Source organism: Schistocerca piceifrons, chromosome 9 (genome assembly GCF_021461385.2).
Source record: "Schistocerca piceifrons isolate TAMUIC-IGC-003096 chromosome 9, iqSchPice1.1, whole genome shotgun sequence".
NCBI lineage: Eukaryota > Metazoa > Arthropoda > Insecta > Orthoptera > Acrididae > Schistocerca > Schistocerca piceifrons.
Window position 1 is genome coordinate 207,087,203 of NC_060146.1, and position 27,807 is coordinate 207,115,009.

The window sequence follows — 27,807 nt, forward strand, 5'->3', positions numbered from 1 at the left end:
TACCTCATACACATTCTTCATTCCCTGATGAATGTTTATTAGTGTTTGGCAGTCAAAAGAAGAATAACCCATTTGGACACATTTGGTAATAACATTGCCACAGTCCACGTTCCCACATTTATGTCAGAGAGACACGAATGCCACACGAATCCTTCGCCAATGTGTTGGTGCTTATATACCCACAATGGAGTTTTACTATGCTGCATATTTGCTGCAGCAACTTCCTCAAATGGAAACTTTTTAATTGTCCATTATATACATGGATACTGTCTGCAAAATATGTTGCAAACAGAATTTGTAGTAAAAAAGTAATGAATTAGAACATAATGCCTGCTGCTGAAGTTTTACTGTATGAATGACAAAAATGTAGTAAGTGACAAAATATTTTCCTTTCATTATTTTGTGATGGTGTCAGCAAGATAAAGTTTGGAAAAGTTTCAAATTATGCATAAAGTTTGTTGGAAGTTTCTAGGTACTCTAACTCTCAAATATTGGATGAATGCAGCTGACACAGTCTGTAGGCCGTGAGTTATGTTGCCTCAAGACATATGTACACCCAGCTCCTGACTTTAATACTGGACTTTCTGTGTTAAACCTTTAACATACAATTATTATAATCTTCTTAATGAAAATATTATGACATCATTTTAAATTTTTAAATTTGGGCAATTATCATAGGAAATACTGAAAATCAAATTCTCTTTGCCTTTGGAAGTCATCAGATGGACAATCTACAGCTGGGACCATATGACCATTCTAGCTGTTTAGTAATACAGAAGACCGATCGACCACAGGCCTGACTACACCATTAGCAAGAAGGCTGAGATTACTGCGGCATCGTCTGCTGGGTCATTAGTACACAACATGAACTTGCCTGGTGCACACTTTAAATTAATTCTACTCTTGTCAATGACTCTCCATCCGAGATAATGGTCTGTGTCTGCCCTTACTAAATTACCCACTCCAGCTAAAAATTTTGTTTGATTCCACATTGACTGTGTTTCTGATAATAAACATTGGGTTGATACAGAGTCACAGGGGATGATTTTTGGAAGTCAAGAAATACTCCATCTACGTGATTGCCATGTTCCATAGCATCATCTGCCCTCACAACATTCAGTCCTCCACACTGGTGATATGTGCAAGGTCTACCACAATTGTTTGTCATTGCTGCAAATGATGATGCAGGTGGAATGTAGTGTTGTGGATACCATTCGGAGTACAAAATGATGATGTTTCTTGAAATTCACTGGAATAACATGATGAAAAGTTTTGCAGGTGGAATGTAGTGTTGTGGATACCATTCGTAGTACAAAACATGGGCCTGTTTGTTAATGCCATTATCTAAATCAACCCAAAACATGGAGTCTGTCAGTTCCTGCATCAATCAAATTGAATGTAAGGAAATCAAAATCTATTCATTCTTTGACTGTGTTCCTGTTTCCTCTATTGTGTTTATATTTTCCTTGTTTCCTTCCTTTCTTCCACTTCAAATTTCATATTCATAATATTGTTTCAAAATTTTGCCTCTTTCATTTATCATTTCCCTGTTGATTTCTGCTTATTTCAGGTCTTCCTTCTATTTATTGAAGCCAATCATTTTTTTAATCTGTTTACCACATTAAAAATCCTCTTAATGGATCTGTTGCTTTTTTGTTCTGTGCAAGTATCCATACAATGTTAGTCAATGTTTTCTGATATTGTATGTGAATCTGTCTGTGTGTGTTCACATAATTCTTTGGTTGGTCTCTTCATCCATACGTACTCTTAAGACCAAAGAGTGATGCACAGTGAAAGAATTATCTGAATGGTACAGAAATTGGTACCTGTGATCTGCTTGTACAGGCAAACAAATGGGTACAATTTCAGAATAACTGGATGATTTATTTGGGAGAAAGATCTTCACAAATTTAGCAAGTCAATTACATGTTGGTCTACCTCGCCCATTATGAAAGCAGTTATTTTGCTTGGCATTCATTGTTGCTGTTGTAGGATGTCCTCTTGATGGATACTGTTTCAGATTCTGTCCAGTTGTCGTGTTAGATCCTCCAAAACCTGAGCGCATTGGAAGGCCCTTCCACAATTCTCCAAATGTTCTCAATTGGTGGGAGTCCCACTGACCTTGCTGGGTAAGGTAAGCTTTGGCAAGTATGAAGGCAAGCAGTAGAAACTCTTTCCTTGTGTAGGCAGTCATTATCTTGCTGAAATGTAAGCCCAGGATGGCTTGCCGTGAGAGGCAACAAAACAGGGCATAGAATATTGTCGAAATACCACTATGCTGTAGGGGTTCTATGGATGGGAATGAAAGGAGTCCTGCAATGTAATGAAACGACACGTCAGACCATCACTCCTGGTTGTCAGGCCACATAGTGGTTGACTGTCAGATTGATATCCCATTGCTGCACAGGGCATCTCCTCACACATCTTCGCTAGTCATTGGTGCTCAATTTGAAGTAGGTTTCATCATTGAAGACAATTCTACTCCAGTCAATGACATGTATGGGGATATACCAGACAGTGGTGGGATACCAACCTGACTATCGCTCACCATACAGCCTGACAGTCAGGAGTGATGGTTTGGGGTGCCATTTTTTTCATGGCTGGATGCCTTTCATTCTCAAGCACAGCACCACAATAGCACAGTGGTACACTTATTATATTCTAAATCCCATTTTGCTGCACTTCATGGCAAGCACTCTTGGGCTTGCATCTCAGCAAGATATTGCCTGCCCTTTTATGGCGAGACACGCTACTGTTTGTCTAAATGCTTGCAAGTCCCCACATTGGCCAGCAAGGTTGCTGGAGCTCTCCTCAACTGAGGACGTATGGAGCATTAAGGATAGGATTCTCTAACCATCTTGGGATTTTGATGATGCATCCATTGCACAGAACATAGCATGATATACCTCAGAAGGACATCCAACAACTCTGTCAATCATTATCAAGCCCAATAAATGCTTGCATAAGGACCAGGGGTGTGCCAATGTATTACTGACTTGACCAGTTTGTGATGCTCTTTCTACTGAATAAACCATTCAATTTTTCTGAAATTGTAATAATTTGTTTGTTCATACATGTACATCACCTCTACTGATTTCTGTCCCATTTGAATAATTCCTTTGTGTTGTGTCCTTTTCTTGTCTTAAGAGTGTTCTTTCTCTGTGTATTGCTCCAAAAATTTTTCTGAGGGTTTAACATTCTATTTTTTCTGTCTCTGATGCTCTAATTGTGGTTCTTTATGATGCGTAGTGGACTTTAGGTAGTACAGTTGTTTTGTATTGAATGAGTTTGGCTTGTCTTGATATGTTTCCTTTATCGTATTGCACCTATGTGAGTCTGTAAACTTTCTGATGTTTTTTGGTTCTTAGTATGATTAATGCCTTGCTTGATCCTCCTATTTGCATATATTCCCCTAGATACTTCAATTCACCTGCTCTTTTAAACTTTAAAATATATATACTTTTGCACACATTAAAACCAATTCTAGAAACATTTATTTCTGATGTTATATTGGTAAAGATTCAGCCGCTTCTTGAAGTGATGAAAATCACTGTCCACATGTTCTTTTTTCCTGTGTTGATGAAAAAGAAGGCATTAAGGCAATAAATGAGGCAAAATCAGGAAATGGGGCATTAATTCAGTGTTTTTCTCTTTCAAATACTCTATTGTTTGACATGTACGACAACTGACATGTTAACAACGCAGAATGATGTAAGTTTTCTCCCTGATTTCATCAATAACTTGTTGAAAATAAATTATTGTGTAGCATTCAGTATAACTGTTTTCCAGTCCTTTAAATCAATGATCATGACATGCCCAGTGTGACCAAAGTAACAAGATATCATTTTCTTTGAAGTGTCTCACAAACAAACCATTTTTGTAGCCCTCAGTTAATCTTGGAACAGCCAAACATTTGTCTGGTATTTACTTTCTGGGATGTAAGAATATGGCCAAGTTTAAACTACTTTTGTGATGCTGTATGTGGATTTTTCATTTCCTTGGTTGGCTTATTTTTGTATTTGCCCAGCTCATGTGGCCCTTTTTTCTTTAGCTCCAGTCAAATTATGCAGGATCCACCAGGAAAGACGTCTTTTCCATTTAAAAATATATTCAGAACCTAATATTCTATAATCTTCAGTTTGTTTAAGGATGCTTGTATCTCTCTGTGTGCAGGAGAGAGTCATCGATGAGTGACTCTAGGAGGATACAAGGTGACAAACAGAATTTATATTTTATATATAAAAACAAAGATGAGGTGACTTACCGAACAAAAGCGCTGGCAGGTCGATAGACACACAAACAAACACAAACACACACACAAAATTCAAGCTTTCGCAACAAACTGTTGCCTCATCAGGAAAGAGGGAAGGAGAGGGGAAGACGAAAGGAAGTGGGTTTTAAGGGAGAGGGTAAGGAGTCATTCCAATCGCGGGAGCGGAAAGACTTACCTTAGGGGGAAAAAAGGACAGGTATACACTCGCACACACGCACATATCCATCCACACATACAGACACAAGCAGACATATTTTGTGTGTGTGTTTGTGTTTGTTTGTGTGTCTATCGACCTGCCAGCGCTTTTGTTCGGTAAGTCACCTCATCTTTGTTTTTATATATAATTTTTCCCACGTGGAATGTTTCCTTCCATTATATTGATATCATTAATTAGAATTTATATTTTGTTTGATGTATGGAAGCTTGCTCTGAATGCTGAAAAATATAACTTATGCAGACGAGTTGGAAAAACAATACTGTAATTTTCACAGTAATGGAACTGTGCTGGTTGATGCAGTCAAGTCAATTAAATATCTAGGCATAATATTATAAAGCAATACAAAATGGAATGAGCATATAAAGTCGGTAGCAGGGGAGACAAATGGTCAGCTTCAGTTTATTGAGAGAGTTTTAGGAAAATGCAGCTCATCTATAAAGGAGACAGTCTTGAGTGTTTCATGTACCCTTCAGCTGAGATTAAAGGAAAACATTGAACCACTTCATAGGCATGCTGCTACAGCTGTTATTTGTAGATTTGATCAACATATCACTATTATGGACATGCTTTGAGAACTCAAATGGGGATCATTGGTGTTAAGGCGATGTTCATTTCAATGAGCACTATTGATAAAATTGTCATTTGTGGTGACTGAAGAATGATTCTACTGCCACTAACATACATTTCATATAAGGACTGTAAGGAGAAGATAAAAGAAATTAGAGCTGATACAGACAATCGTTTTTTCCTTGCTCCATTTGTGACTTGGACAGGAAAGGGTACCCTCTGCAGTACACTGTATGGTTAATTTCTGAGTATGAATGCAGATGTAGATGTAAATGTAGATGCTGAGCCTCTTCAATTACAATGTAAACAGAATCAATGTTTTTTGGTGCATCAACCAGTTATGGTCGACCAATATGAAATTTGTCACTGCAGATGCACAACTATGGCAAAATTCTATCAATAAATTGTAGAGTCTCTTCTAAAGGTGGACAATTGTCAGGAATTGAACAAAGCCAATTCAGACAATGTTGTTGAGCTAGGCCTTTATGAAAATTGTAAGAAACATCAAATAAAAATCTTCATAACACAGTTTCCTTAAAATCTCACTGTAAACAAACTACTCAGATAATTTCTGAGCTACCATTGTATTAGCAATAACAGATCATAAATTTTAAAACAGTAGTAAATTTACATCTCAGTAGTGCCATCTACCAGTCATTTATAAAAACTTAAATTGTGACACGGTGTCAGAAAGTTTGTGGGACATTTTTGTTTAATTATTGTTTATAGAACTTAATGTTAAGAAGGACTCTATGATCCTCACCAGCAAAAAAACAGGTTCCATTATTCGTAGGCAGGCTGCAGGACTGCATTGGATTGTCATTCTGGGGCAACACCTTTCTGCCATCAGGAAGTTCCTGTGTCCTGAGTTGTCCTTTGTCGAATTCTCTTAACTGATCTGCTCGATCCTTGTCAGATCCGTATGTGAAAGAACAATCTAGTATATGATTATCAGTGTTAGTCTGGAACAAAAGGCGATGGTTATTAATATATACAAACAAGTAATGTTGAGTACAGAGATGATGCTAATAATAATGTCACTAAAAAGCAAATACTTGTATGGGCTGGGTAATGTACCAGATTTTGTTCACAAAAAAAGGCTCTGATTGCATCAAAACCATTAATGCACATAGTTAGCACATCCTTCACAACTGGAACTTTCCTCAGTGCTGTTCTTCTTCTTCTTCTACTTCCTGCAGTATGGCTCCAATAGGGCTGTGGGCAGCCCCTTCAGGGATTGCATTTTCCTTTCCTCCTGCCAGAACCTCTTAATGCTTTCTCTCCTTCTCTGCTACTCTTTCTGAGACCTTCAATAGCCTCTTCTCTCATCTGCCCACTGGCGACTATAGTTTCCCTGTATCCTTCTCTGTTGTCAAACTACAGTATATCATTTGGCGTGTATTTGATACTCCAATTTTCCTTTCCCTCCACCTTGAGCCCCAATTCTAGCCAATTCTTCCAGGGTTCAATAACCCATCTGGATCCTTTCTTTCCTCTTGTTCTCCCTTTTGATCATTCTATCTGTATTCATCTATATAACATGTCCAGCAAGCCTTGTCTTTCGATTTGATTTCTTCTGATATGGTCCTCCTGTACCACATGGTTATAATTAAAGTGCAGCTACTCATGGAGGTCCAGTGTGGGCTGTAATTATCATATAGCAGTGAGACTTGACAGGTATGCTAATGCATTAATGTGGAAATGGTTTATACTGGAAAAAAATTAGTTCCAATTTTGGCCACCCATTGTAAATCTGGCACTTTATTTATTTATTTATTTATTTCGTGTTCCATAGATCAATATGGGAACATATCCCTGGATATAGAACGAGTCAAGGTTTTTACAGATTATTGTTTTGTGCACAGATACATTGATCTTATCATTAGATTAAATAAACTGTGAAGTTAGCATATACCCTTACATATTAGTTAAGATAGATAACATCTGAAAGAATATACAGTCATACATAAATTTGGGTATTGTTCTTAAGTTATGCAGGCGTCATATACAGACATACACAAATTTGGGTATTTTATTAAATTACACTGTACTTACAGAGTATGATTAATCAATTGTAGAGGTCACGCAGTAAGGTTTAAGCATGAACAAGAGATTCTATGCATTTTTGCTAAGAAATTCATCAATACTGTAACAAGATTCAGCTATCTGTGTGTTGGTATGACATCCACACTGTCATTTGACAGTCCATAATGCGAGTGAACAGTACGACATTGAGAAGAGAGACTGTACACTGTTAGTTGAACTGTTTTATGTGAAATGTAGCAATTACAGTGGTGCATGGAGAGAGTACTGCCAACTGATAGATTTGAGGAGAGACACAATGTTGTTGAATTGTTTAAAAGAAGATGATAATGAAATTAAGAAACACAAATGAGCTTGGTGTAGCACGTGGAAGAGGATGGCATCCTATTGCGTTTGAAGTTATTGATGAGGTTGCTGTTGCTGTGAGCCATTGCACTCACTGTATGTGACTGTGTGTTGTGGATTCACGAGCACTCTTATTTTCACTCTTTTCCTCTTTGAAGAGAGTAAACCCAGAAGGCCTTTCAGGTGTACTAAGATATCCGCACATTATTCAGACCTCCTTGTACAGCACACGTTCCTGCTTTGTAAGAATGGAGCTCTGTGCAAAGTACTGTTTTCATGCAAGATGGGGCAACACATCATATTGCTCACCTGGTGAAAGATCTGCTTAATGCAACCTTCCACAAATGTATTATATTCAGAGGTTTTCTATATGAATGGCCTGCAAGACCACTTGATTTGAATCCATGTTAGTTTTGGATTTGGGGATATCTGAAAGAATGCATTTACCAGGGACACATTCGGTCTCTACCTGATCTGAAGGCAATATACAGGAACACATGGCTCAGATTATACTAGAACTGCTGTGAGGAACAGCTGATCACATCATTTTATAGAAGCAGCATCTTGTCGATGTCTGCAGTGCTTGTACTGAACAAATTATGTAAGTGGTAGTTAATAATAAAACCAACATTATGCCTTTCTCTCATTTGATATTTTCTGCCTACATGTCGATACTAATTCATTGCAAATGGAATTTGTATGCATTTTTCTCACATTCACAGCACCAGATTTGTAGCTGGTGATCAAAACTGGAACTATTTTTTCCAGTGTACATCAGTTCTGCATTACACTTCAGAATATCTATAAAGTTTCACTGCTGTAGATTAATTACAGCCCAAAATGGACCCCTGTGGGTGGTTGCACTTTAATTACAACCACTAAGTACCAGTATATTCTGCTTGTGTCTTCACATCCAACTCTTGCCATTTCTTTTATGGCCTAGTATTTTCCTCAATATTTTTTTCTCTTCTCTCTCTAGCCAATCTGCGCTATTTCTTCTTAGTGTTATCATCTCAGCCACATACAGAACTGCATTCCTCACCACTGCTTTGTAGTGTCTGATCTTTCTGTCTGCAGATACATTATTTTATCATATATATTTCAACCATGTATAGAATCTCATTGCTTACCAGTGTCTTGTGGTGTCTGATCTTCTTGTCTTTAGGTGGTATTCCTTTTATTGTATATATCGCTTATCATACAGGCTGACCTCATCTTCTTCATCCTGTCTATTAGTCTCTCATTGTTCCTATTTCTTGCTGTTATATACCTTCCCATGTATTTAATCTTGTCCACTTTTTGCACAGTGCCTTCTGGCGTTTTCTGATCCACAGTAGTATTCAATGCCTTTGTCTTGTTGTAGCTGATCTTCAGTCCCACACTTCTGGCTATCTTTGTTAGGTTTTACAGATGTGCAATTGTGTCTTCTTCCATCTCACTATTACTATGACATCTGCAAATGCTAGGCAGAACTGTCATTTTCTCATTTACCTCTCTATACTGCCTGATCACTTTGTTCTGCGCTATACTGAACAAAATTGGAGATGATCCATCTCTCTGTTTGATACCAGTCTTAATCTCAGACTGTCTCTCTAGTGCTCCTCTCACCTTCGTCAGAATGTCTGTTATCAGTTCTTGTGTAGTGCTGTCTTGTCCTCTGTTCTTCAGGGTCCTCCTAAGAGCATGTCTGTCAATGGAGTCACATGCTTTCATGAAGTTCGTAAAGGTTTCAGTTGCCCGAGACTGCAGTCGTGTGTGTGTGATTTGTGTCAGTCGTGTGTGTGTGATTTGTATTTGTGTGTGTGTGTGTGTGTGTGTGTGTGTGTGTGTGTGTCTATTGTTGATGAAGGCCAATGGCCGAAAGCTTTAATTGTGAGAGTCTTTTTGTTGTGCCTATCTGCGACTTAGCATCTCTGCTGTACGGTGAGTAGCAATTTTCTTTCTCATAATACTATTACTAACATCTTTGTTCTTTAAACATGTATGTTCCATCAGTTTTTTCAGGATAAATATCTGTTCTATGCATCCTCTTCCCTTGCTACACCCCCCTTTATACTCTCCAATTGTACTTTCTATCTGTTCTTCTAATCTCTCGAGGAGGAGTTTTGACAGCATCTTGTAGCCGACCTCTAGTAGTGATATTCTTCTGTAGTTGGCTGCAGTACCTCTCATCCCTCTTCTTATGTTTTAGCACTATGATCACATTCTTCCACCCTTCTATTACTCTAAAAGTAACTGAAGCAAGTTCTCTCTCCAATAACTCAACTCAGCAGCTCTCTCTCTCAATTTCTATTAAGTAATCAATAGTACATTATACAGAATTCTTTATTACCACAAGATTGCCATGGCTTTAGCAAATATAAAAGTCTCCGTTAATCACTGCATTTGAGCACTTAGAGTCTCTCTTCAAAGTACTGAGTGATAGTGACATATCACTGATACTTTTCTAGGCCTCTCAAATGCATCTTATACGAGAAAAAGTATGTATGCTAATACTGGTTGAGAGACCCCAGTGGGTGAGTTCACCCACTTGGTGGGAAAGGGTTTTCTCCTCCTGCACACAATGAACCCTCTCCTGGCATGTGTGAGGGGTGTGTTAAGGTATTTGTCGAGTGTAGGTGTCTGTAATGGGTGTGTGCAGTGTGATGTTATTTTAGTGTCGAATGATGGTGAGAGAAGGCAGATTGCGAAACACAGAGCCAGCATGTATCCTACTCCTCTCGAGTGCCACTGAGGGGGCCGCCTGGCTTAACGGCCCCCTCTGACGGGCGGATCACCACTGTCAGTGTCACGTGCCCCCACCCCCTGACACACTGTGGAGAGGTTTAGAATTTAACCGAGAACATTGGCAAAAAGTCTGGCGATTGGGAACTTCACACCACTACATTTCCTGCTAGAATTTTCTGGCCAAATACTAGCAGTAGTAATTTTGCCCACCTCGAGGATTTCAGCCAGCAACAATCTAGCACCTTTGCTCAGCTATGGAGGCAGATAAGATGAGACATAAGTGGCCATGACATTCTTATTCACTAGCCAAAATAGGTGTCAGAAGGGCATACCAAAGCAGTGGATAAGGTCTTACCTGGAAGACAGGCCACAATCATATTAATGCGTGTCGATCCAAAAGAAAATGTCATTTTAAAAACAATACATTTATCCAATAAATCACTGATTAAGTATGGTGTACCACAAGGGTTTTATACTAGGAGCTCTTTACATTGATGATGTCAACAATTTTACTGAAGCAGAAAAATAAATTTTATTTGCAGATGACATCAATATTTTATTTATGGCTGCAGGGATCAGCAGATGACATCTCAATCAGTGTGACTACTAAATGGTTTCAACAAGCTATTAGAGATTCATGCAGGCTTTTGTTGTGAAAATCAGACACATACTATTGCTCTATATGTACATGTTGGGGACATCACTATTTGTTGAAAGACATGAAATTAATCAGGAAAATACGAAAAAAGGGTACATCACATAACTAATGAGGAGGTATTGAATAGAATTGGGGAGAAGAGGAGTTTGTGGCACAACTTGACTAGAAGAAGGGATCGGTTGGTAGGAAATGTTCTGAGGCAACAGGGGATCACCAATTTAGTACTGGAGGGCAGTGTGGAGGGTAAAAATCGTAGAGGGAGACCAAGAGATGAATACACTAAGCAGATTCAGAAGGATGCAGGTTGCAGTAGGTACTGGGAGATGAAGAAGCTCGCACAGGATATAGTAGCATGGAGAGCTGCATCAAACCAGTCTCAGGACTGAAGACCACAACAACAACAACGAAAGAAGTCCAGATATTTACAATTGTGCAAGACAGTGAGATAATCTTCATATTTTGTTTACAGCCATAAAATGATGCCAGAAGGAAACCTGTCAGATGGGGATGAAACTATGCAGTGAACGTCCGAACAGAATAAAATCTATGACAGATGTAAAAAGTTTTCAGACACGTAAGGGCATATCTACAGTACCGCTTTAAATGAGAAACTCGACAATGTTTTATAACTGTATATATGAATTTCTTTAAATCTGTGAAACAGAATGTGCGAATGTAAATAAATGCTGTATAACCTTAGGTTTAAGTTGTCCAGTATCAAAGTATGCTATACTGTACATGATCCAGTGGACAGATAATAAATAATAAATCAAAAACATAATAGAAAGGTTCCAATTTGGAACTGCAGGGGTTGGACTCAGTGATATGGGTCCTAAAAGATGGCACCACACCATTGAAGATCTTGTGGGAAGTCGGTTAAGCAGCAGAAAGTGGATGCCAAAGTAGCCAAGACTGACCAGAATGTTCCTTCTACAATGTTGCAGAATATTCTACAAGAATGTAGAATCTTCCAGAAGGTTCAAGAATGTACTAGAATTTTCCAGAATGTTTAGCAATTTTTCAGGATGCTCGACCTTTTGTGGTGGGGTATGTTCCATCTCAGAATGGTATATAGAGTAGCTGGAGAGATGTACATGTGAGTATATTTTTGGAAATCAGTTAGAGCAGAGCAAGGAAAAATGAAATAAATTTAAGTGGAAGTGAATTAATTAAGGTAGAGAACAATGTATAAAATGGAGTTTTAATGCGTTAAATAATATTAGCATTTAACAGGATGATGGAATATAAAACAGGACGAGGCCTTACCAGCTATGAATAGAAAAGAAGGAAACAGAAAGAATGGTGAAGAAATGAAACAGATGAGGAAGAGAAGCACATTTAGCTTCGCAAGGGAGGAGAATGAATAGAGTAAGAGAAAACTTAACAGATCAATGATGAGATGAAATTAGAGAAGAGGATCAAGTGAGAAACTCAGCAAGCAGATATAGAGAAACTGCTGAAGAAACAGGATTACAAAATTAACTAAGTAGAGTTATAGTGAGCAAAATTTGTGAAATGTAATGATCAATTTCTGTATTTAAAGGTTCATATTTAATTGGAGCTGGCTGGCTTTGTTTGAGCAAAGTGAGGGTAGCTCCATCTACATATATTAAAATCCACCCACCACTAATCACTGGCTTTTGTGTATGGTGCTATCGTTGGTTCCTGTGTTGAGCATTGTAGTGGTTGTGCCGTGTTTGTGGAGAAATGAGTGATTGAAGTAGTCAGTATCACATTGTGGTGGTCCCCAGGGCACTTTCTTTCTCCTTTGCATCAATGCATACTTCAAGAGAAAAGATTCAAGATTCATCTTGCCATATCCTAGCTATTGCCTGCAGCTGCAGCTACAGCAACCCGGTGACACCACAGAGCAGCAGGTTGCCACACTCCAGAAGCACAGGAATCTACCAACAGAGCCTCCCGTTGATTCTGGGCATCAGTACTTGATTTTTCCCAGCTGTTTTTGACTTCCAAGGCCTGCTGTCCAAGACTGAGTCTGTCTGGACTTAGACTTGAACTGATAAACAGTGTGTAGTGATTGAAGTCTAAACCCAGAAACATTTATTTCAATTGTTAGTGCATTTGACACACATTGCAGAAAGCATTTAGTCACTATCAATTATTAATCAGGAAGGTAATTTATTTGTGATCAGCTGAACTTGCTAATTAGCTGCATCTGCAGGTATTTGCAGTGAATCAGTAATTTCATGCTAATTAAAATTAAGAGTTTATGGTTTTATCTCTACTTGGGAATCTTGTCTGGTGTTGTGAATCCCTGTAAGGTCACCACACATCTACAATGTTCTCAAGCATTTACAAATATTCTTGGATGTTAAGGAATGTTTTTGAATGTTCTAAAATGGTCTTGAATGTTCCAGAACCTCCAAAGTGTTTTAGATTATTTAAGAGTGTTCTTGAATACTTTAGGATGTTCTCCATGTTCTATAAAGGAGTGAACAAGTGAGTGACACAGTACTTTATTCCAAATTAGGTTACTGTTGAATAATTAAGTTGATTTAAGAGTGTTTAGGAGTAATTTTGAGCATTCAAGAGTATTTATGAGCATGAGATACAAACATTTCTACATTTTCTTTTTTCAGTGTTCATTTCTACAATATTCTCAAATGTTCTTGAGTGATCTGAAATGTTCTCAGAAAACAAATGAGGATAAAGACAAAGCAAAATGATCATTTTTCCATCTAATAAACAAAATAAGATAATAATGAATAAAGATAAAAATTGTGTTGATGAATTTCCTCTTTTCCTCACATCTACAATAAAGAAGTTTGACAATACATTATTGAAGTCAGTTTATGAAATTAAGTTCTATGAATGACACTGCCAAGTCACTTTAAATGGGATGGTTATGCGGAAGCTCTAGAAAAAGACTAAAAAGCTTGCTACGCTTCACATGTGTTAAGCCAGAGTGAACACAGGTTACCTACCAGTGATTCAAAAATGTTGTGCTCATTTCCATTAATTTGTATGGTTGGAGCTGGTCTTCTGGGGAAACCCATCTCACAGCAACATCTTTAGGATGCAGAGAAAGCTGGCAGGCCTTAAATATCTAGTCAGATTTTGATAAGATTTCAAAGTGGTACAAATGTTCAGAAATATAAAATTATAAAATTGTTAACTTTTCAACAAAAAAAAAAAAGTATAAAAGGGCAATGCAATGGCTGAGTTGTTATTTGTACTCAGGTGACCACGTGAAAAGGTCTCCAAGGTGATTATGGCCACAGCACACGAATTAATAGACTTCGAATGCAGAATGGTAGTTTGAGCTAGACACATCCTACATTACATTTTGGAAACCATTAGGGAATTCAATATTCTGAGCTCCACAGTGTGAAGAATGTGGTGAGAATAATAAATTTCAGGCATTACCTCTCATTACAGACAACACAGCGGCTGAAGGCCTTCATTTAATGGCTGAGAGCAGCAATGTTTGCACAAGGTTGTCAGTACTAACAAATATGCAACACTGGATGAAATAACCACAGAAATCAATCAACCAATGGAAAATCCAGGATGGAATGTAACAATATTATGAAAAGAAAAGTTGCTACTCACCATATAGATGAGATGCTGAGTCGCAGATAGGCACAACAAAAAGACTGCCCGTGCCTGAGACTGTGTGTGTGTGTGTGTGTGTGTGTGTGTGTGTGTGTGTGGTGAAGGCCTTAATGACTGAAAGCTTCATTTACTTGTGACAGTTTTTCTGCTGTGCCTATCTGTGTCTCAGCATCTCCACAGAAATCAATGTGTGATATACGACAAACGTATCCAGAACAGTGTGGTGAAATTTGACATTAACGGGCTATGGTGATAGATGGTTGATGCGAGCATCTTTACTAATAGCATGACATCACTTGCAGTGCATCTCCTGGGCTCGGAACCATATCAGTTAGACCCTAGATGACAGGGAAACTGTGACCTTGTAAGATGAGTCCTGATTTCAGTTGGTAAGAGTTGATGGTATGGGTTTGCGTGTGATGCAGATCCCGTGAAGCAGTGGACCCACGCTGTCAACAAGGCACTGTGCAAACTGGTGGTAGCTCGGTAAAGGTGTGGGCTGTGTTTACGTGGAACAGACTGGGTCCTCTGGTCCCTCCAAATCTATTAGTGACTGGAAATTGTTATGTTCAGTTACCTGGAGATCATTTGGAACCATTCACAGACTTCAGTCCCAAAACAACGATGGAATTTTTATGGATGACAATGGGCCATGTCACCAGGCCTTAACTGCTCATGATTAGTTTGAAGAGCATTCTGGACAGTTCAAGCAAATGATTTCGCCAATGAAACTGCCCAACATGAATCCCATCGAACATTTATGGGTCATAATCGAGAGGTCAGTTTGTGAACAAATCCTGCACTGGCAATGCTTCCGCAGTTATGGACGGCTGTAGAGGCAGCATGTCTAAATATGTCTGCAGGGAAGTTCCAACAACTTGTTGAGTACAGCCACACTAAGTTGCTGCACTACACCAGACAAAAGAATTCCCAGAATGATATTAGGGGGTATCCCATGACTTTGTTGCCTCAGTGTACAAAAACCTGGGTATAACAATTTGTGGTGATATCAAATGGAATGATACACAGGCTGATTCATAGGTAAGACTAGTCGCAGACTTCAGTTCATTGGTAGAAGAGTGGGAATATGCAGTCAGTTTGTAAAGGAGACTGTTTACAGATCACTTGTAGTCTCAAGTGTGTGGAACCCATACCATATAGGATATTGATTGTATACAAAGAAAGGTGGCACAAATGGCCATAGGTTTGTTTGACTCAAGGGAGAGCATCACAAAAATGTTGGAAAATCTGAATTGGCAGACCCTTGAAGATATATACCAATCACCCCACAAAAGTTTACTTTCAAAGATTCAAGAACTGGTCTTAAGTGAAGAATCCAAACATTCTTCAACTCACTGTATATTACTTCCTCAGGGAACATGAAGATAAGCTTAGACTAGTTATTAATGAATGGGAAGAAGCAGTAACATGTGGTACCTAGCTGAGTACCCTCTGCCACGCAATTCACACTGGTTTGAAGAGAGTGTGTTTACATGTAGGTGCGAAGAAACTTCAATTGTGTAGAAAATGCCTCATTCAACTGAAAATAATAAACCTACCCAGCCTTTACAAGTGTAACTCTATCCTGTCTGCAGATGAGTACCTTTTAAACAGAAGTTGGGAACTGTAACATTCAAAAGTCTACCAAATCACTTAAACCAGGAACAAAATAACAGTTCCATTGAAAATAAATCTGTATGATTTCTGATGGAACATAGCTTTTATTCAGTAAAAACATTATTGAATTACTACTACTACTACTACTACTACTACTACTACTACTAGTACTAATATTACGTTGGCTACACAAATCAGTCAGTCTTTGGCTTCACCATTCAGCCTGCTCCACCTTCTTAGTTGCATATATTTTTCTCCAGCTAGTCCCATCATGCTCATATCCTTTCTGATCCCTTCCATCCATCTCAGCTGCGATCTCCCCCCTCATCTGTTACATATGATGGCTTCTTCCACCACCTGCCTGGTGATCTAGCTTTCTGTGCACATTATGTTCCTGTACCACTTCAGTCTCCTCTCTTTCACTGGTGCTAAAATGTCCAGTGCTTTGTACAACTCCCACAGGTCACACTTTTTTCCTTTTACTCCAATCATATTTATCCCCCTCAGGTCCAAAAATCTAGCCAGGAGTTTTCTTTCTGTCTTTTGGGCCAGAGTCCCCATCTCTATTCTGTATAGGGCAACAGACTGTACTGTATTACATTTTTGTAGATCCTAATCGTCATGGATCTCAATAGAAGCAGGAACTTTAGCAGATTCCAGAGTGCAAATCTAGACCTGTTTCCTGCTTGAATTCTCACCCATACTTCCTGGTCAGTCTCATTCCCTTCACTAAGTACTTCCCCAAGATACATTAACTTTTGTATCCTTTCAAAGATTTTACCATTCACATATAAAGGTCTGTCATCATTCTCTTTGCTCACTGTGAGGTATTTGGTCTTATCTGTATTCATCTTGCAGAGTTACTGTGATGGTTGTTTAGGTGTGGTGTGGTACACTTCATGTACGATCTGTCACCCTGATGCACATGTGTCAGCTTTACCTCTTAAATAATTTCTGGTTGCTGTTATTGAAGTGCTCATGCTGTGAAGTGCCAGAGACTGTGATGTCTGACTTCTTCTCCTTAAGCAGTGGGGGCAGGTGCAAGAACAACTGCCTAAACTACGTTCTCAGTTTCTACAAATATCTTTTGTCAGCCTAAGAGAACAAAGGTATAATATATTATTCTGTATAATCCCATCTTACGCTACAGTCCTCAATCCTGCTCTCACTGCTTCTTCCATTAATCATGCTATCATCTGAATCAAATCTTGCTCATTCTGTGCTTTAAAATTACATCATCTGCACAGGCCAAGGTGTTGATCCTCATATCCAGCTGAATTCCTGTCTCCAGGCTTGTTACTTTTTTCAGTGCTCCTTCTAGTACTTATTAAATTGTAAAACACAATATTCACAAGCTGAAATTCTAATTATTGGAATATTGTAATGGTTGATTATTATCTGTAATTTATAATTTGAAAATTGCACTGTGTTACTCTCTGCATTTGTCAGATTGTACTTGTCCTCTATTGAGTGAACTTTTAAACTATGTAATATATCAAAATGGGCCAGTGTTGATGATCAAACTTACACCCTCTCCAGGGCCTAGATATCCTCCCACTGTGTACTTCTTCATTGACCTCGCTACACTCATGCATGTCACTCCTTTATCTGCGTAGTATTTATCATGTTTTGAAATTTTCACTGGGTAACATCCAATGCTGAGGCTCTTACATGGGAGAGGAGTTGCATTATGTGAACAGCATTCAATGCCAAGTCCATCTGTAAGAGATAATAAAATAGATTTTACACACTTTATCAGTAAAATTAGTTTTCTGAAGAATCATTGCATAATTACATGAACATATGCCTGCAGCATTATTCTAATTACATTTTGCAAATAAAGCCTAATTTTCACTGTGTGTTCCTTGCCTGACACAGGGAGCCTAAGTAAATATAATTATTAGCACAAATATCAGCATGTGTACATAAAATACGAATGAGCCTCTGATGTAGCTCTCAGCTGCCAATAATGGTGTTACCTCTATTAATCTAACGCAGCATCAACAAAGAAATGATGTATATGATTTCAATGGGAAACCATGGTGTTCCAAAATAATTCAAGAACATAGTTCAACAGAGCATAGCAGTACAACAGAGGATCTTGTTATTTCCTCAGAATCAAGGATATTATCTTGTGGTGTGAGAATTGTTTAACTGACTGATAATCTTGAAGCTGAATGCCAGTGATCTGTGCAGTGTGAGCATACAACATGCGCACTAACAGTGTCTTCAGTACAGAGAAATATGATACTAGACGACATAGTCTGTATCACTTCAGGCAGGGGTGTTACATTCATAGTCTCGGATGTTACTGGATTTAGCATAAGTTAAAATTCAGAAGTAAGTAAGAAACACATATTTTTTTGTTTTCTCCAAAAAATCTTTGTGCACAGAGATACAGGCCTCCAAAGACGACACTGTGAACACCGTTTTGATGATGTGAATTTCGGAAACGGTTCTAGATATTTTGTTAGAGTTTTTTCATTTGAAAGTATTTGCTTTATGATTACATTTGGACATATCTGTCAAAGTTCTTTTACTGCCTCCTTTTGAATTTTTTTTATAATTTACAGAATTATTTTTTTCAAAAATGCCAACCCAGAAAAGTTAGATTTTTTTCTGTTGATTAATGCCATGTAGTACTATATTCTCTGTAGTACTATATTCTCAGTAAAGGAGAGCTTCCACTTTTAAGTTGGAAATGTCTTCTGACTGGGACCACATGAGAGTGAAGTGTGCTGACTATTTGCATATCCATAAAAGAGTGATATATAAGACAAACAAAAAACAGACTTTTTTCAGCTTGGGAATAAGTGTTCTCATTTGAAGACTCTGTTTCAAAGTGAAGATGTCTCCAGTGACGACTTTTTGTGATCTAAATGTTTTGGCAGAATAACAACAATGATGGTATATGAACAAGGTGAAGCCTCCCATGGTGCAGTTGATGTAGGTTTTGCATCAATAGAGGAAGAATTAAATATACTGAATCAGCCAACTACAGAGGTAGGTGTTAGTCCTGTTAATAAACCGTGGTCAGTGAAGTCGAGTCATAAGCTCTATGCACCAAGAAAGTGCAGAGAAATTATTAAAGCTATGGATGAATACACTACAGCAAAACTGATCACACTGTTCAAAGTATAAATTCCATCTTCAGAAGAAAATGAACCCAAGCACTCCTGCACCTCTTGCCAGGAATTTTTCACAAATATCAATTCAGCTGTTGAGTATTGAGCATCCTACAGTGAAAAGATGCAAGTTTTAACTATTTATCCAGACATTGTCAAAGAAAACAATTTTGAACCACGTTCCATCAGTATCAAAGTACATGGTAGACAAATCAAGAAATCTGAGGTCTGTAAAAGGAGTCTTTGGAAGACCAGATCCCTATTATGGTGCAGTTATTTTATCTGGAAGATAAATGGGACTGTTCTTGTCAGAGTGCCAACAAAAAAGACGCTATAACTGTAACAGTTGAAAGTAAAAAGGTTGTGAAAGTGAAGAGGTACATGACTTGCAGTATAAAAGAAACTTTTGTAATGTATAAGAGCAAATAAACAACTTCACACTTTGGAAGATCAGAATTTTATGCACTACGACCTAAGTGGGTAGTTCCACACCCACCTAGAGATGTCTGTTTATGTGGGTACTGGGTGGATTTTCTTTGTGTGGTAACTTTGAAGAACTTACTGAAGCATATGACATATGACACCTCGGTTGGGCATGTGAAGTCATTTGTAGTCTGTGGCGTAAAGTGAGAGACTTGTTTGTTTCAAGAATGTGGTGACTTCCCTGGAAAGGTGGGACTGTTTTTACAGACACTTTGCCTGGAAGATGTAGCAGATAGCCTAGCAGAAATTACTTATGGGACATGGTAGAAGAATAAACTAATTAAGAAAACTATTGCCTTTGACAGTTTCATTGATGAACTTGGTAAATGGTTAGTGAAAGCAGTAACACACCAGCATCTGAAGAAATTGCAACAACAACACATTGCAGAAGTGAAAGGGTGTGTACAGGCTCAAGAACTATGTTTAGTGCTTCACTGTGATTTTGCTGAGAACTGGTCTGCAATTCTCCCAAAAGAAGTATAGTCTGTCTGTAAACTCAAGAGTGGCCCTTCCCAGAAGAACGCTGACACCGGCCTACAGGGGCACCCAAAATCAGTTGCCCATTACCTGTCCAGTGGTGTAGATTGGAGTGCAGTGATATACGTTGTTTCTGTTCGGGGATCATAGTTTCCAGTGTCAGTCAGTTAACTTTGTATACTCACTGATATACTTAGGTATCCGGAAGTGATGGATAATCGTCCTGCATTGCAATAAAATGTGCAGAATACGAGGAACTGGAGGTGTTTGCGGGCTAATGAGCGTTCAGTCAGCGTGTGTTCAGGAGGCGACACAAAAAGAACTGTGTGCTAATTTTACCAGTCCCAATCAAAGGGCTGCAATTTATGCAAATGTCAGTCTTGCCACAATAGGACACATGTTGTTGTCGTTGTGGTCTTCAGTCCTGAGACTGGTTTGATGCAGCTCTCCATGCTACTCTATCCTGTGCAAGCTTCTTCATCTCCCAGTACCTAATGCAACCTACATCCTTCTGAATCTGCTTAGTGTATTCATCTCTTGCTCTCCCCCTTCGATTTTTACCCTCCACGCTGCCCTCCAATATTAAATTGGTGATCCTTTGATGCCTCAGAACATGTCCTATCAACCGATCCCTTCTTCTGGTCAAGTTGTGCCACAAACTTCTCTTCTCCCCAATCCTATTCAATACTTCCTCATTAGTTATGTGATCTACCCATCTAATCTTCAGCGTTCTTCTGTAGCACCACATTTCGAAAGCTTCTATTCTCTTCTTGTCCAAACTATCTACCGTCCAGGTTTCACTTCCATACATGGCTACACTCCATACAAATACTTTCAGAAACGTCTTCCTGACACTTAAATTTATCTTCAGAAACACTTTCCTTGCCATTGCCAGTCTACATTTTATATCCTCTCTACTTCAACCATCATCAGTTATTTTGCTCCCCAAATAGCAAAACTCCTTTACTACTTTAAGTGTCTCATTTCCTAATGTAATACCCTCAACATCACCCGACTTAATTTGACTACATTCCATTATCCTCGTTTTGCTTTTGTTGATGTTCATCTTATATCCTCCCTTCAAGACACCATCCATTCCGTTCAACTGCTCTTCCAAGTCCTTTGCTGTCTCTGACAGAATTACAATGTCATCAGCGAACCTCAAAGTTTTTATTTCTTCTCCATGGATTTTAATACCTACTACAAATTTTTCTTTTGTTTCCTTTACTGCTTGCTCAATATACAGATTGAATAACATCGGGGAGAGGCTACAACCCTGTCTTACTCCCTTCCCAACCACTGCTTCCCTTTCATGTCCGTCGACTCTTATAACTGCCATCTGGTTTCTGTACAAATTGTAAATAGCCTTTCGCTCCCTGTATTTTACCCCTGCCAGCTTTAGAATTTGAAAGAGAGTATTCCAGTCAACATTGTCAAAAGCTTTCTCTAAGTCTACAAATGCTAGAAACGTAGGTTTGCCTTTCCTTAATCTTTCTTCTAAGATAAGTCGTAAGGTCAGTATTGCCTCACGTGTTCCAGTATTTCTATGGAATCCAAACTGATCTTCGCCGAGGTCGGCTTCTACTAGTTTTTCCATTCGTCTGCAAAGAATTCGTGTTAGTATTTTGCAGCTGTGGCTTATTAAACTGATTGTTCGGTAATTTTCACATCTGTCAACACCTGCTTTCTTTGGGATTGGAATTATTATATTCTTCTTGAAGTCTGAGGGTATTTCGCCTGTTTCATACATCATGGAACGTGAAAATAAGCCACATAGTTTACTGGAATCGCCACAAAGTCAGTCATATGACAAACAATTGAGGATTTTTACATAAACCAAAAACTAGCGACATTATGGAAATTGCTTACTGTCGTGAAACAGAAAATAGATTTTCCTTGGCAGAAAGATGTTTTACACAAGACACTGCGTGAAATGGTATTTCCCTGGAAAAGATCTGTAAGTAAATGAAAGATTCTGGTAAAGAGATGTAAGTACCTGATCCAAGTGAGGAAATTAAGGGAGCTAGGCAGAAAATTCTTTTATATTGATGAAACTTGGGTGGAAAACAACATTACTTACAGAAAATGTTGGCAGGGCCTTGGCGAAGATGGCATTATGGACACTGTTAGCGGAAACAATAGGATCATACTGGTCAATATTGGATCAAAAGATGGGTTATTACCCAACGCACAGTTGATTTATAAACCAGGATGTGCAACGGGATACTACCATGGGCAAATGATAGCCGAAAATTTTTCAGATTAGATATTGACTCAAGTAATTCCGAATCTTCCACCGAACTGTGCTGTTGTTATGGACAACACTTCACATTACAACAAGGAGCATTACAAAGCTCCAATTAGGTCTTCGAATAAGAGAGAGATGATCGCTTGGTTATTAAATAAAGTGGAAGCTGACTCTTCAGCGGGAAAAACAAAATTATTTATTTAATTAAACAACATAAGCTGGAGGAAAAAGTAATTGAAATTAATAAAATACTTGAAGCTCATGGACACATTGTGCTGCAGCTTGCACCATACAACTGAGACTTAAATCCAATTGAAATGGCAAGGGCAAAACTCAAAAATTTCGTCAGAGGAATAAATATTTTTAGAGATATTTGCATGACGAAGTTGCTACAGTTGGTGAAAGAAGGTATGTAGCCATTTTATGAGTTCCTATTTTTTATTCGAAACTAAATTTTACAGTAACCGAAAAATAGCATATACAAACACTTGTCCCGATTGTTACAGGTTTTGAAATGATAACTCAAGATGACTGGAGTGCATACTGCCTCCACCTGGAGAAACTTGAAAGACAGCACTGGGTTAAGGATGGGACTATTGGAGATATACTAGATGCCATAGTTATTAATTTAGAAAGTGACGACGATGACAGTGATACTGTTGATGATGACCTCTAAAATACGATGTATATAAACAGGCAATGAATAATTTCTTAAAAAATACACTGTGTGTCCTTTCAAGGGTGACTATGCTCATACGCTATAAAGTTTCTTTTGGTAGAAACGTACTACATGGTAGTAAAAGTGTTAAACAGTTTTCCAAGATAAATACACCCAAATATGGTCCAATGCAATAAATACCTTTATCACTAGTTGTAAAAACTCAGTAATAATATAAGGACTTCATAGTCCTCTTCGCTAATAGAATGTGATTCAATACTTAAAACCTTTGATGCTTATGGAACAGCAGCATTTTAATGTATTCTGTCACAAAGTCTCGGAGATGCATTCACATATTACTTTTTATTTTTGGTAAGAACTTTATTTGTTAATCTACAGCAATGTTATCCTCTTCAAAACATTCCCCGCTACAAACTATATACATATGACAGTGCTTTTTCCAATTCCCAAAACACTTTAGGAACTGTTTCCTTGGTATAATTTATAGGTCTCTTAACTATGCATTTTGAATCTCATCCATGCTTGTAAAACCGCTGTCCTTTAAGGCATGCTTTGAAATGTTTATACCACTTGTATGCCCTTGGTATACTCAGACTCACCAAAAGCAATATTGAACATTTCTAAAAATTTGATACACTTTATTCCATTCTTACGACAAAATTTAATACAGAATCTCTAATCTATTTTTATGCAAAACAAATAATCGTTGCTGCTACTAAAACACAGAAACCTTTTTGGCAACTGACAACAGAGTAAGTACCCAATATCCATAACATTGTACAGATACTTTTCAGACTTGTTTATGAAGGCAGGCAAAAAGAGTTATACAACACAAGAAATTATAAATTTCTGGTTACTTTTTAAATACTCTTCGTATTGCAAGAATTGTTAAGTTTCAATGCAGCCCTTTAAAGGAAACTCCTAACTTTTAGTAGAAACACAAAGTAGGAACAAACCTTAAATTCTACAGATTGACTGCACTATATGGGATTCGCTTTACGAATAGCAATATAGGAACATACATTGACATGAACAGGCATTTGGTTCTATGTTTGTAATAGAATTCTGACTTCTGTTCTTTGTTAATATTATTTACTCTATAATGTTGTGTTTCGGAAGAAGCTATTGTCTTTTGTAATCCTTATAGTCTTAGCGCATTTGTCTAAAAATAAATGCTGCCGGAACATATCTGTACACGGCATTGCCACAGATTTAAAGTGCGTGCCGCGGCAAGGCCGGCACTACGTTGTGAAACAGCCTGTAGAAGTGCCCTGTGACGTAGCTGGGTAGGCATAGTGGGGACTCACTTGCTCAGTCTTCAGTTTACCCACAAACTATACAAGGGTATCATTTGAGTAATGACCAGGTTTCAGTTTTTAGAGGAGTGATATATTTTCAAAATAAGACCACAAGTGCTGCAATTATAAGTGATGACACAGGACATGACTCAGCACATGCTTTGCTAGCAGTGTGCAAAATTCTTCGACCGCAAACAGGGGCAGAGAAGATCATCATTATTTCTGATGGCACTCCTAGCCATTTTAGAAAACGTTACCATCTGTTTGAATTGATTACATCGCTTGTGCCAACTGACTGGGTATACAGTGCTACTGGTCAAAGGAAGGGGCCTTGTGATGGTGTAGGAGGCCTGCTGAAGCACCATGCTACTAAACGTAATCTTTCCAGACCAAATATAGCTGCAGTTCAGAATGCTGAGGATTTTATGAGAGTCATGAAATCTTACACATCCACAACCCTCTTTCTTTTGTCCAAAGAGGAAATCAAAGAATTCCATGGAAAAAAAGAAGAAGAAGAAGAATGGTTAAAACAAAGTACTCATGTGAAAGGAATTCGGAAGACACATTTTTGGACTCAAAGTGATGGGAAAACTCATATTGCATGCTTTTTAAATAGTTAGAAAGGAGAAATTTCATTTGTTCGGCCAACACCTCAGAAACAGCAGGATAATATTCAGATTCACAACCTGAGAAGGGGGATATTTGTGGCATGTGTGTGTATGACTGCGGCTGGTGGATTGCAGGGATTACAGACACCAGTTATGAGTTAAATGAAACTGTAGTGAACTTTGTGCTGCCACATGGACCAGCAGCTGGATGTAGGTTTCCAGCTGAAGGACACCAACAACATCATCAGTGCTCACTTTCTGTTCACAATGTTTTGAAGATTGTAAGTGCTCCAGTTCCTATTGGTTCAACAGGAAGACATCACTCTATATCAAGGGAAGATACTGAAGCAGTGGAACACATTTTTAGTTCATTGACTGGCTAATTTGTGTGCAAAACAGAGTGCACAGAAGTTGTACAAATTGAAACCTTTAAGTCTTTGTACCTTTCACATACATTTTGGAACCTTTAATGCTTGAAAAATGAGTCTCTTACTCATCTTTCAAAACTAAAATTATGTTAAATAAGGCTAGGTTTTGTTTTTTTATGAGCCTGTTAATGTGGTAATAAAACAGGTTTTATGTATGGCAAAAATTTCAATTGTTTATAAAATCTATATGGTACTAATCAACACAAAAAAAAATCAAAATTTTGTGGATTGGTAATTTTGAAATTTTTTTGTAAAAGAACTTTGACAGATAAGTCCAAATGGAGGATTTCTTTGTAATTATAAATCAATTATCTTTCAAATAAAAAAAACAACAAAACATCTAGAACTGTTCCAGAGATACATTTTAGAATTTTTTCCAAAATTCACACCTTCAAAATGGTATGTGCAGCGTCATCTTTGGAGGACTGTATGTCAGAGCAGAAATTTTTTTGAAGAAAACATAAAAATATGTGTTCCTTACTCAGTCCTTCATTTTAACATATGCTAAATTTAATAACATCTGAGACTATGAAGGTAAGAGTTTTCCCTAGCCTGCCTGAATTGATATGGACTATGCCAGATGCACAATGAAATGTGAAACTGACATGTACTAGTAAACAGATAACTAGAATTGGCTCTCACTCAGCCTGACAGCTAAATGCAGTCCAGGCATGACAGAGTATCCAATGCAACAGACACTATAATGATTTTCCAGGTATGAGATATTGGTCCATTGAGCATTCATCTCCTTATTTTCACTGCAACATGGTATCAGTTAATTTATTTTATAATTTTCATTATGTGGAGATTACTTTTACAATTTTCTTTCCATGTTTTAAATAAATTTCTTGAAATATGATTGTGCTTGTGGTTCTGTCACAACCAGATCTCCTGTGAATTATTTTTATATTTACTTGATCATGCTGTGGAGTGTAAGTTTTAAAAAAAAGTTATTTCATTTTATAAAATCAGTTAATATAATGGAAGGAAACATTCCACGTGGGAAAAATTATATATAAAAACAAAGATGAGGTGACTTACCGAACAAAAGCGCTGGCAGGTCGATAGACACACAAACAAACACAAACATACACACAAAATTCAAGCTTTCGCAACAATATTTAATATGTCTGCTTGTGTCTGTATGTGTGGATGGATATGTGCGTGTGTGCGAGTGTATACCTGTCCTTTTTCCCCCTAAGGTAAGTCTTTCCGCTCCCGGGATTGGAATGACTCCTTACCCTCTCCCTTAAAACCCACTTCCTTTCGTCTTCCCCTCTCCTTCCCTCTTTCCTGATGAGGCAACAGTTTGTTGCGAAAGCTTGAATTTTGTGTGTATGTTTGTGTTTGTTTGTGTGTCTATCGACCTGCCAGCGCTTTTGTTCGGTAAGTCACCTCATCTTTGTTTTTATAAAATCAGTTATGTACACCAGAGCACTTGCAGTAATCATATTCAAATTCAAAATGTAAAAAATTGCATACAAGATAAACATTTAACAATATTCCCTTCATCTTTTTGAACTGTGTATCTTGTATGATTATATGTGATTTTGGCAAGGTCGCAATGTTTTTGAGTCATTTCACATTCAAGTGTTGTTGGGAGAGGAATGGAAGATGAACTTTGCATTTAGATTAAATGCACTGTGACCAAAAGAAAATAAATAATGTGTTTGCTGGAAATTCTTCATGATTCTTATCTTTCCATCGCAATCCTTACAGGGGATGTACGCTGGTGGCAATATAATCATTATACAGTCTCTTGAAATTAATTGTTCCCTAAACTTTCTCCATAGTATTTCCCTCTATGGATTCCCATTTCAGTTCACAGAGCATTTCCATGATACTCCTATGTTGATCAAAACAACCAACAACAACGCTAGCGAGATGCCTCTAAGTTACTCCTGTGGGGTAGCTGGAAATGAGAGAAGTAGAAATACTGGGTGCATTAGTAGAATAGAGAGCTGTATAGTGCTGGAATGGGTACAGGGAAGGAGCTAGATGGATGAGGGCAAGGACTAACAAAGGTTGAGGCCAGGGGGTTATGGGACTGTAGGATATACTGCACAGAAAGTACCCACCTGCGCATTTCAGAATAGCTGGTGCTGGTGAGAAGGATCCAGAGGCACAAGTTGTGAAGCAGCCATTGAAACGAAGAACACTGTGTGGGGCTGCATGCTCAGCAACAAGGTGGTCCAGTTGTTTCTCGGTCACAGTTTGTCGGTGGCCATTCATGTGAACAGACAGCTTGTTGATTGTCATACCCATGTAGAATGCAGCACAGTGGCTGCAGCTTAGCTTGTAGATCACATGACTGGTTTCACAGGTAGCCCTGCCTTTGTTAGGCATAGGTGATGTTTGTGCCTGGATTGTAGTAGGTGGTGGTGGAAGGATGTATAGGACAAGTCTTGCATCTAGGTATAATACAGGGATATGAGCCA

At 38.2% G+C, this 27,807-nt stretch overlaps 1 protein-coding gene across 1 annotated transcript in view; it reads right to left on the reverse strand.

The window, feature by feature from the left end:
* Positions 1-27,807, reverse strand: part of LOC124717096 (peroxidase-like) — a 198,619-nt gene that overhangs the window by 67,242 nt on the left and 103,570 nt on the right. Inside the window, exons 6-7 of the mRNA XM_047243801.1 lie at positions 17,552-17,742; positions 5,821-6,019 (exon numbers count right to left, since the gene is read on the reverse strand). Coding sequence (XP_047099757.1) covers positions 5,821-6,019; positions 17,552-17,742 — 390 coding nt within the window. The remainder of the gene's footprint in view (positions 1-5,820; positions 6,020-17,551; positions 17,743-27,807) is intronic.